Below are 11,541 nucleotides of genomic sequence, written 5' to 3'. Positions count from 1 at the left end.
AAAAGTATTCAATTCATCATCAACATTCACTTCTTCTTCTTCAGGCTCGCTGTATGACATATCGGGTTCAGAATCAGTCCTTCCAAATATCATCATTATTGGCCTGATCCGGACAACGATCACTCGTATCTAATGTTGGATTCGGCCAATATGGAGCATTATTTTGTTCCGAAGAGACATTGATATATTGATCTCAAGACCCACGTACATCATCGAAACTCATATTACCGAGTCCTTCAGTAACCTGTGGAACATAATATTCTACATCCTAGAAACCACCATATGTAGAAGTATCGGGTTGGTTATTGAAACCTGAATCGGATGCATGTGGAACGTAGGATTCAGGATCATCAAATCCAACATGATACTTAATTGAATTTGCTTCGACGTATAAATGCAACATACGCATATTCTCACATTGCATTATAAACTGTAAAGCATCATCATTAACGAGATTGACTTGAATTTCATGCCAAGATGATTTCTCCATGAATGAATATTTTGTTGACAACTTCAGAGAAAAATTTGTTGCATCGATTACTAACATTTGATGCTCAACTTCAACCAACTCCAACAAATTAATAGATCGTAATACTCATATCGGTCTAACAAATGGAATGCTATATTCAACCGATCCATTATCGATAACTACATGACCACCAAAATATAAGAGAACATCGATGTTAGACATTTTGCCGATGAAATTTGAGAGAAAAATCAAGAAGCAATTGATAACTCATTCGTCGAAGTGATCGGCAATTATATAGACGAAAAATATTGAAGAATATTTATATTGTAATTATTGAACTTCACGTGAAAATTCACATATTCAGATTTCAAGTGAAATGTTCAAGAAATGAATGGACAATAAGGAAGCGAAAAAAATCAACAGATAATAAAATCGGACGCTGGTCCACGTGAGCGTAGTCCATGCTTCGTAACCATGGATTGCAGTAAATGTGCAAAAAAAAAATTTAATTAATTTTGAAAAAAAATTAAAATATTAAATTATTTATTAAAAAAAACCCCATTTTACCTTGAGAAATCGAATACGTCCTTGGCCTTAATTTTCCATCAGCGTTCGCATTTTATTCAAACCCTACACATCTTCAGTTCTAGAAGAGAAAGGTAATCAAAATCCCATCTTGAAACTTCTAATACTTCATTTTTAATTCGTATGTTCTCTGCTGGATCTTGAAATTTCTTAAAGTTAATTTTCAATCTAGGTACCCTTTATTGAACTGTTACATGTGCTGATTCTTTTCTTCATTTCCTTCCATGATTTCTTTTCTTCTAGGAGTAACATTAGAGAAAAATACAGAGATATCTGAGTCGAGTAATACTTTTTAGCCATTTTTCAGTATGAACTTATGATTTTTCTCTCTATTTGTGGATCTTCAAGCGGATGGGCTATGCTATGATTTACCGGGAAAAAATATCAAATCAAGCTTGATTCTTTTCATAATTTCTTTGCAAAAAAATTCCCACAAAGAATGGAAGAAATGAATAAACCTTATGAAAAAGAAAGAGATATTTGAGTGGAGTAATCCGTTTTTAGCCTTCTGTTGTTTGTTCTTTGCACAAAGTTGTGAATTTTTGTCACTTTGGTGATCTTTGAGTAAATGGGCTTTGCCAAAATTAATTCGTGATTAACAACCTTTGAATAATATATTTTTTATCATGGTTTTTGAAGTGTACTGAAACTTGCATCTTTTCTTATTTAATTTAGAGTAGTGATCAATTATTCGTAGGATAGAAATGTCATCGATTTTATCTTAATTTATTTGGAGGAACAAATTTGTGATTAGATTCTTATGTTTTACAGCATCATAAGTTTTCCGACACTACTTATTTGTGTATTTGTGTACAGTATTCTTATAATGGCAAGGAAGATGCTTATTGATGGGGAGCTGGATAAGACCAGTGAACAGGAGATTCATTATGATTTTGATTTGTTTGTGATTGGGGCAGGAAGTGGTGGCGTCCGTGCTTCACGATTTTCGGCTCAAAATGGGGCTAAGGTATAAGAATCGACTAGTGTCGCTCTGAGTTTATACCTTTGTAACGTTTTATAGATCTACGATCTTGTTCATTAATGTACTGTTGAAGTATCTGAAACTACAAATACCTAATGAGTGCATCCGTTGAAATAATTAAGTTGAAAAGATCTACTAGCTAATCCTTTGAGTATTTTTGCTTTTGCACCATATAGCATCAGTTGTTTACTTGTTTCTATATAGATTATGAGTAGTAAATTTGAGAGTTAGGTCTATTTTTCATTAAGTAGTAATCATGCTTTTGGTTGTCTTCGATGTTCTTGCTATAAAATTTGATTGAAGAAATTTGTGTCATCAGGTTGGGATATGCGAGCTTCCATTTCATCCTATCAGCTCTGAAGAAGTTGGAGGAGTTGGTGGAACGTAAGTCTGGAATTTTTAGCAACATTAGGTCATGAGCACTGCATTCCTTTACATCATACATTATTCACTTCACATTTGTCATTGTAAATTTGGCTATATTAAGTGTAGTTTATTTTCCTACATTTTCCCCTCGTAGTTCCCCCGAAACTGTGTTTGATGATATATTTCAACCCTTTTTCCTTAAGCCCTGGGATGCTCTATGATTGTCACAGTTGGAACATTTAAGACCAGTCTCTCATTATCTTTCTGTAATATTCACATCATCTTTCATACAACATCATGGAAGAAATTTTCATATTTGTTGCAATGGATCGCCATTGGTGGTATTGGTATAAGCAGTCAAGCTTTCCCAAGATAGATCTTTGCAAGTACCAACATGGTTAAGATCATCTTGGTAATATTGCTTTCATTGTTGAAATTTATGAATTGTTTATAAAGTTTTTGTTTCGGTAGTGATTGCTGATATAAGGTTTCCCACTTGACGACAATTATGGAATAAACAGATTGAATTGAAGCTGAGAAAATAATGCTATTCATGTTTCAGGTGTGTAATTCGTGGTTGCGTTCCTAAAAAGATTTTGGTGTATGGTGCTTCCTTTGGGCCTGAACTGGAGGTAAGAATGTGACTTAATTATGCGAATATATGATAACTGGTGGCTGTGAACTTCTTTCTATTTTTCTTTGTGCTCATACATCAAAAGGTTTGTTACAAACTGATGAGACTTGAATGATAACTTAAAATAAGTATTTCTCTATTTTTTTTGAAATTTAAGAAAATATGATTTTATCTCATAAAGAAGGGGAAGTTTCCATAATATTGTAAAACAATCATGTATTTAGTCATAATTAGATCAATTTTTATGGCCCTTTAACCTTCTTTTCAGCAACTTCATGACATATATAATGTAAAAAATCATTGGTATTTTTTAACATGGCCATGAACTCGAATAAAGAACTTTAGTTTTGAGAAACCAATTGGTTTCCGGTAGACAAATTAGTTGGACTATTCGACATAATTTGATTGAGTATTTGAGTTCCATTGTTTTGCAGGATGCAAGGAATTATGGGTGGGAAGTAAACGAGAGAATTGATTTCAACTGGAAGAAACTTTTGCATAAAAAGGTTATTTCACATTGTTCTTTCATATTCATTAGGTCGATTATACTTCAAACTCACTAGCTCCCCCCCTCATGCAACCATTTTTTAATATGATTCTACAGCATATGGATATTGTGCTGATATTCTAGTTTTCTAATCTAGTGACTAACAAAAGACGAAGTGCCAGATAGAGTTCTTATTTAATCAGAAATTGACATCTGTCAATTTGTGATTATTAGATCCTATTGAAGCTCATCGTGATCACTTGATATTCTGATTTCCTAGTTTGATCCTTTGGGTAAATAAAATTGTGGATCCTCTTAAGCATTATTTTATTTAGTAGGAGGGATGAGATCTTGTAATCATGATTCAGTAATACCCACCCAGATTTTGTGTCATGTTGAACTCCGGATATTTTGATTCCATTTATTGTTGAGTTGAATCTATTGTAATAAAGTTTTTTCAGTTGTTTGTTTTGTTTGTCAAGTAAACGCTCCACCATTTTTTCCTACTTACTAAGTTTATGAAATGGAGAATATGCACCTTTGTTGTACATGTTATTTTAATTGATTGATTGATCAGCTGATTTTGCTAAAACTATTTAAATTGATGGCTTGCCTGATGATACATTTACTAGTATAATTTTTTATATTTGAAATTGTTTATCTCCTTAAATTTCTAAAATGCAGACAGAGGAAATAGTCAGATTAAATGGAGTCTATAAGCGGTTACTTGCAAATGCTGGAGTCAAATTATTTGAAGGAGAGGGAAAAGTTGTTGGTCCGAATGAAGTTGAACTGATCCAATTGGATGGCACCAAAATAAGTTATTCAGCAAAACACATTTTGATTGCCACTGGAAGTCGTGCTCAACGTCCAGGCATTCCGGGACAGGTATGTGACTGTGTGCATTTTGTAAAGTTGAACTATTACATATATATCAGTTTCATTTTTAATATGCACCAGTTCTTTGGCCTTGCATTCACGACTTACCTGCATATAAAATTTTTTAGTAGATAAATGTACCTGGAAATCATACAATATAGAGTATACAATTTGTCTTTGGTCCAAATTTCAATTTTTGGCTAATTTTCTCTTGGTTATATTGCTTGAAATTATTCGATTTTCTCCTTCAAATTATGTGTCTTATATGAATATATGTGGCATGTTTAGGAACTGGCAATAACTTCTGACGAGGCATTAAGCTTGGAAGAGTTACCTAAACGAGCAATTGTTTATGGGGGAGGGTATCCTTTTCTTTTCGTGCTTTGTATTGTTAATCCATTTTGGATGATTAGGATTTCAAGTGACTTGTACTTCTATTTAAAATAGGTACATTGCTGTGGAGTTTGCTTCAATCTGGCGAGGAATGGGTGCAATCGTGGATTTATGTTTCAGAAAAGAGCTTCCGTTAAGGTTATAAACTCTTTCACCTTTTAATTTTCTAGCTTCCTCTTGTCGGAGGAGCCTCTGAGATTTTAACTATATTCATGGCTATGTACATAGATTGAGACATTTATATGGTGGCTATCTACATAGATTAAGACATTTATGTGGTTAGTATTTATATGCATAGATTTTGTACACTACAAATTGTTGATATGGAAAACAATAGCATATGGACATTTTAATGGATTCAATAAGTCTCACGTAATCCCTCATAAACTTTTCTCAGAGGTTTTGATGATGAGATGCGAGCAGTGGTTGCAAGAAATCTTGAAGGCAGGGGTGTGAACTTGCATCCCAGGACATCTGTAACTGAGGTTCTCCCTTTCTTTGTTTTTTTGAACAAAAACATGTTTCTATACAATAAATATATATAGATATATGTATATTTTTTCATTTGTATATATAGAAGGCAGATGAAAAACGAAACTATTGTATTCTATTTGTATGCTCCATCTTTTGGTTCCTTCTGTTCTGTTTGGCATCACAGCACACTCATTTTCTTTAGACATTTGCCACTTTGATTTGGTGATGCAGCTGGTGAAGACAGAAAATGGAATAAAAGTTCGTACTGACCATGGTGAAGAGTTGATTGCAGATGTGGTACTTCTTGCCACTGGTAATTTTTTGCAAGTGCCACTGAATAAGAGTAGATGTGATATATTCTCTTTAATTTGAACCAGAATATTTATTTTTATTGTTATGCTTCATGCTAAAGATGAATTTGCCGGTAGTTTAGGAACAATGTTCTCTCTTCTATTGGATCATGCACAAAAGTTTAACAGTTATCCTTAATTTACTCAATTTGATTTATAATAAACTTGACTATATGTCCATAATATAAGTTGCAGATGCAATATGCTTTATTTTTTAGATTGTATTTTTTTTCCCAGATTGATCATCATAGTTCAGTTTTATGCTTTTGACACATGAATTTCGCGAACTTAGTTAGCATATTTGTTATTTCCAAAAGTTAAAAGTAAGTTTTTGTAGTCGTTCTGAGATCTGTCGCACATGTTCATTTATCTATCTGTCAATATCTCTACTATATATATAGTCTCTTTATGGTGTATTAATAATTAATATCTTAATATGTCTAGTTTTTGTCTATTTGATTTTTTTTTTTTTCATTTTCTTAAATACCAACTCAATCTAAGTATGGTATGGGATACTAAATTTTTTAGTATATTAATATTTAATCTTTTGATGTGTTTTATAGTAATGATCGGTGTGATTGGAAATATATCATTGATTGCTCAATCCACACTCAACCTACACACTAAACACCATGTTATTAATTACACTATATAGTTAAATATATCTATCGACTTTTTATAACTAATGTTATATAGGGTTAATTATATACGTCTCCCCCAAAGTTTGCCATATTAATAAAACAAAACTCAACTATATTTAAATATTACATACACCTCCCAGCCCTTGATAAAAGAATTATGCATTTAATTTTGTTATTTAGAATATCGACATTTATCTATCTATTTCTGTGTTCTTCCATTAAAGCCTTAACTATTCATTACTTTTACGATTGATAATTTATTTTTTCAGTGTGATACTTCAGTATTGTGTGCTATAATTATCACTAATATTTTATAGAAATTAATTCCAAAAATAGGTCTTTCCCAATTTACAACACATGTAATAAATAATAAAATATTATCTGGCTGACCAAAAGACACTGAGTAACTACTTTTGTCTCTGTGTAGTGTTTCTTTTATTTCTTAAATATCCCTCATGTATTGTTCTCTTGATTTGTTGAACTTTTGGACATGTCTACATATTTTCCTTCACCTATGTCTCTTGATGAGAGGTTTGATGATGATAGTTTTCTCATTAATTACAGGAAGGGCCCCTAATACAAAGAGGCTAAACCTGGAATCTGTCGGTGTTGAGCTCGACAAAAAGACAGGAGCCGTTAAGGTTGGTTGGGATCTATCAAATTTTCTTCCATATTATTTTCATAGTTTCTTATAAAAGGGTGAACAGTTAGTGAACTTCTGAGTGATGAAATGTTTAAAACTCAAATATCTTATTTTGAAAGCATGGATCATGTTAGGTCTGAATTGTATTAGTCTGAGTGGTACTGAAAATCATTGTATGCGTGTCTTTTATGTGCTCCATCAGTCCACGAACTCAGTGAATGGCTATGTTGAGTCCATGCAGTTTTTATGTAGAGGCTTTTCTTGTTTCCCCCGCCCCCCCCCCCCCCCCCCCCCCCCCCCTACTACATTTATTCAGTATTTCCTTTTGCTTGATATTGTTGATTGCACGATACATACGTGTATTTATTTGAGGTGTTCAGAGTTTTACTTACCCTTTACAATCCCAGGTTGATGCATACTCTCGTACCAACCTACCTAGCATATGGGCCATTGGTGATGTTACGAACAGAATGAACCTCACCCCTGTTGCCTTAATGGAAGGAACCTGTTTTGCTGTATGCTTTTTCTAAACTGTTAATGCTTTTCTCTGAATTTTTTCACCAAATAAGCTTGGATAGGCATGATTTATAGTTCATTATTTCATTTACTCTCGTTAGATGTAATATTTAATTATTCTTTTTCAACTGTTCCTTCCAGAAAACTGTTTTTGGTGGACAGCCTACTAAACCTGATCATGACAATGTTCCTTGTGCTGTGTTCTGGTACTACCATCTTTCCCTGGCCACATATTTCATTCTTTAATTTTTATCCTTTCTTCATCTTTTTCGGGTGCATGAGATTTTGTATTAAAATTTCGTCAGTGACTCATCTATATCTGATTTTACCTATGAAGATGTGATAATGATACCATCAGTTGCATCCATTCCAATGCAGTTTACTGTTGCCTTACCGATTGTTGCATGAAACATCGTGGATAGTACACTGTGCTTGTGTATTTGGTTAACGATCAATTGTATGATGTTCAAACTTGCATTTTGTGTTTCTTCACAGCATACCACCTCTATCCGTTGTTGGTCTAAGTGAGGAGCAGGCAATAGAGCAAGCAAATGGTGATGTTTTGGTTTTCACATCAACTTTTAACCCAATGAAGAACACCGTGTCTGGGTATGTCTTTTTGGCATTGGTTTTTTGTGTTAAAAATGATTGTTTTTAAAAAATGTGTTAAAAATTATTTTGATACTCGACAAAGGTAACTTGTCTCCTGAATGGCCCACTAATTCATCTTGTTGGTAATGTAATTTTTAAGCAGTATAAAGATAATGAACGAAATGCCAAAATGACTCCAGATTTACATGATTCAGCTATGAGAACCTGCATTCCACGATATAATAGCTTCTATTAATATGTCATAGATTAGAATACAATCATCACCTATTCATTTGGAAGTTTTGTTAGATAAATAAGATAGAATATCTGTTCTGTGACTGAATTTCAGTAAATTATTATTAGAAATACATTATAATCTTAATAATGTAAAATCTGATTCAAATTATACTGTTTAGTTTTAAAAGTTGAATTGATCTAAATCGTAACTATGAAATAGCTGCCTTATTTTCATCCAGGAGCACATAATGTATCCAATGATTTATTGATGCTTGGTGGTGAAAATTTTATGTTTTGTTTACGCTTCAGAAGCTAATGAGTTTACATCATTCAGTTCTCTTGGATTTGGAATGCATTTTATAATAGTGTCATAGTTATAAAAATGATATCCGGCTCTTCCATCGTGTAGACGGCAAGAGAAGACGATTATGAAGCTTATTGTGGATGCTGAGACTGATAAAGTTCTTGGAGCATCCATGTGTGGCCCGGATGCACCTGAAATCATGCAGGTTTTAATTTGGCTGAATCCTCTTTATGTATCATCATGACAAATATGTGATATCCAATTGGAGTTTGTTTTCCACTGCGTGCTCTTGATTAATTTACCGTCACCAAATCATGTTTAAGATTGAAAATCGAAATCTCCTTTTTTTTAAAAAACAAAATTTGCGAATAATATATTTCGTGATCTTTTTCTGCTTTTTGTATGTATCGTCGAGTAAATTTGCTGTGAATGAGAGACTTCGGTTCTTTTATTTCTCGAAACAAGTGCAGATAAAGTTTAATTTAGGTTACGTTGTTTACGTTCACTGCTGACGTATCATGTTAAACCTGAGAAAGGTAAGACATAAAAACGTGGGAAGCTTTCCCTTTTCTGTATCAACCATATAGTTTGGTTCTTCATCCCAGTTAGCCCGAAGCTTAGCTACTGTCAGCTTCATCATCTTTGACATCAATTTATTTTTGTTCCTTTTTCCCTCTACTTTCTTCGATTGTCTTTAACTTGCGCAAGAAATTTTTGACATCTAGTCCAAATTTTCTTTTCAATCACCGCCATATATTAGGGAAATTGATGGACAGTTTGAATGTTTCCAACTTTACTCTCACCATTGGAACTAAATGTTGATCCCATCGTATTGTACGTGTCTGAATTACTGTTAACTTTTTGGTGTTTCGTTGCAGGGAATTGCCATTGCAATCAAATGTGGAGCTACCAAAGAGCAATTTGATAGTACCGTAAGTTTAACCAACTTTATAGGAGATCCTTTTTCTGCCTTATCTTTCCATCTAATTCTGTTCAAGAGCCAACAAGAATCAGCACCTCACAGTGAAAAATTAATATAACACTGTAACTTTTATGTTTATTTTCCTTGCATAAATAATTACTATGAACCTTTATAGATAAGCACGAGCTTTATCCGATACTTTAGGATGTCCAATATTTGTAGTTTTCAAGTTCAAATAGTTTAAGTAACCATTCCATTGCTCGACAGAGAAGTATTGATTTTTGTTTCAACCACAGAATAGCTACAATGCTAACAGTAATGAAGAACAAAAGATTCAAGCAATATACTGGAATATAATGGCATTGTATGAATATATTCCCCGAGTTTTTACTTTGTACAAGAGAACAATCTCTCCTCTCCCTAGTACTGCTAGTAAACTCACTGATAAAATGAAAATTGACCCAATGCCATAACCTTTTCCCCTTTGCACTTTATTCCCCCTTTCTCACATGTCCCTGTTTCCAAATCCTTCTAGAATAAGGGTGATGCGGCCCACTACAATTTTACTAAATGGGTGTGAGTAGGAATTATTCTAGTTGGTATATGTAGTACAGTTTTCGAATTGTGACACATAGCGAACTTCCGGTGCAAGATTAGGCAAGAAGCATTGAGGGACTGGGAGGTTTATGCGAACGATTTGTTGTCGGTGACTTGGTGTCACACTGTACCACAAATGAAATGTGGTGATCTGGTGACGATAACAATGTTACACAACAATGGAAATGCAGTGATTTGGTCGATTTATCCATTGTTGTCCCATGCAGTTTTGAAATGAATGCATACTTCTGATGATTTGATAATTTTGTTATGGATTCTTTGACAAATCTCTCCATTAGCCACACGTCGCTAACTTGTCATTTTCGTTCAGGTTGGCATACATCCATCTGCTGCAGAAGAATTCGTCACCATGCGTTCTGTGACCAGACGGGTATCTGCTGGTAAACCGAAGAATAACCTCTAGACTTGAACATATTATCAGTAAACAAAGCGAACATTGTATTCGGGCACGAATCTATCACCGGAGATCGAATTGTGAAACATTGATTGTGATTTTTTTTAGCTTGATGTTGTTATAGAGAACTTACACAGAAACATGATAGCCATGCAATATGGCAAACCGCAGTTGGTTTGATAACTTACATTTTAGAAACAGACTTTAAGGATTGGTTTTATATAGTTCTGGCTTCGAGTTGGTTAGTGTTTATGTTTGGTACTTGAGTGTGTCTGAACCAAAACAGGAACCAACTTTCTAAAACCAGAATTTAAACACTTCGAATCAGGATCCACTTTGATAGTCTCTGTTCTAAAGTTGGAGTCAAAGTCGAGGATTGGTTTAAGATATAAAAAAAAGAAATGCAAAAGCCTAAACTATGCTCTTCTTTCTTGACTGATTATTTTAAGTAAAATATCTAATATTAATGTGAGTATTTATACTGTCTGAGTATCACATTGCGTCTTATTATTGCATTTATTCCCAACTGATATGATATTTCTTAATTTCCAAAAAACACTCATTACAATCAGCTTATACATCTTAATTAATTTTCACTGGGAATTATCAATACACTTCAAGTTTTATTTAAGATAGGTTGCATGTGAACCACGTTAATCATGAATGGTTAACGAGTAGCTCGATTAAAGCGACTCAACCTCGGTTTTGAATGAGTTTGAGTATATCGATTTCTTTTTTGAGTTGAACTTAAACTTTATTTTCATCATATGAAGTAGTAAGTTTTTTGTTTTATCATTAATCATACATTCTAAATTAATTTTAGTTAAAAAACATAGGATATTATATTTGACAACAACTGCAACTCAATTATTATTCAGTCAAAAATTAAGCAAAAAAGGTACAATGGCATTTTTATGTCTCTTTATATATAATACTCAAATTATCTCCACTACAAAAAGTTGTTTGAATTGATAATAATCATGAAATAATTAAACACTAAAATAATCAATATTATTACCCAATTAAAATAAAATTAATCTATGTTTTATGACCCAC

The 11,541-nt window shown here is 33.2% G+C and overlaps 1 protein-coding gene across 4 annotated transcripts; it reads left to right on the top strand.

The window, feature by feature from the left end:
* Positions 1 to 1,023: 1,023 nt before the first annotated feature.
* Positions 1,024 to 10,725, top strand: LOC142547641 (glutathione reductase, chloroplastic). 4 transcript variants are annotated; one of them, XM_075656020.1, is made up of 17 exons: positions 1,024 to 1,128; positions 1,871 to 2,021; positions 2,356 to 2,420; positions 2,965 to 3,034; positions 3,471 to 3,542; positions 4,208 to 4,411; positions 4,691 to 4,764; positions 4,850 to 4,933; positions 5,193 to 5,280; positions 5,501 to 5,582; positions 6,825 to 6,901; positions 7,311 to 7,418; positions 7,561 to 7,625; positions 7,915 to 8,028; positions 8,657 to 8,756; positions 9,430 to 9,483; positions 10,402 to 10,725. In XM_075656020.1, exons 2-17 carry the CDS (start codon positions 1,881 to 1,883, stop codon positions 10,492 to 10,494), a joined length of 1,491 nt encoding a protein of 496 aa, XP_075512135.1. In that variant the 5' UTR covers positions 1,024 to 1,128; positions 1,871 to 1,880; the 3' UTR covers positions 10,495 to 10,725. The 4 variants fall into 4 exon arrangements, with proteins under 4 accessions (XP_075512135.1, XP_075512133.1, XP_075512132.1 ...); XM_075656018.1 differs by having other exon boundaries at positions 1,024 to 1,175; XM_075656017.1 differs by having other exon boundaries at positions 1,024 to 1,226.
* Positions 10,726 to 11,541: the final 816 nt, after the last annotated feature.

This window comes from Primulina tabacum, chromosome 5 (assembly GCF_025594145.1).
Source record: "Primulina tabacum isolate GXHZ01 chromosome 5, ASM2559414v2, whole genome shotgun sequence".
NCBI classification, from domain to species: Eukaryota; Viridiplantae; Streptophyta; class Magnoliopsida; order Lamiales; family Gesneriaceae; genus Primulina; species Primulina tabacum.
Note: the sequence above shows the minus strand (reverse complement) of the source record. Positions and strands in the feature narration are given on the sequence as shown.

Coding starts and splice junctions, on each gene's coding strand:
- LOC142547641 (XM_075656020.1), top strand. CDS start 1,881: ATGGCAAGGAAGATGCTTATTGATGGGGAGCTGGATAAGACCAGTGAA. Junction 3,543..4,207: donor AGAAACTTTTGCATAAAAAG/GTTATTTCACAT, acceptor TCTAAAATGCAG/ACAGAGGAAATAGTCAGATT. Junction 8,757..9,429: donor ATGCACCTGAAATCATGCAG/GTTTTAATTTGG, acceptor GTTTCGTTGCAG/GGAATTGCCATTGCAATCAA.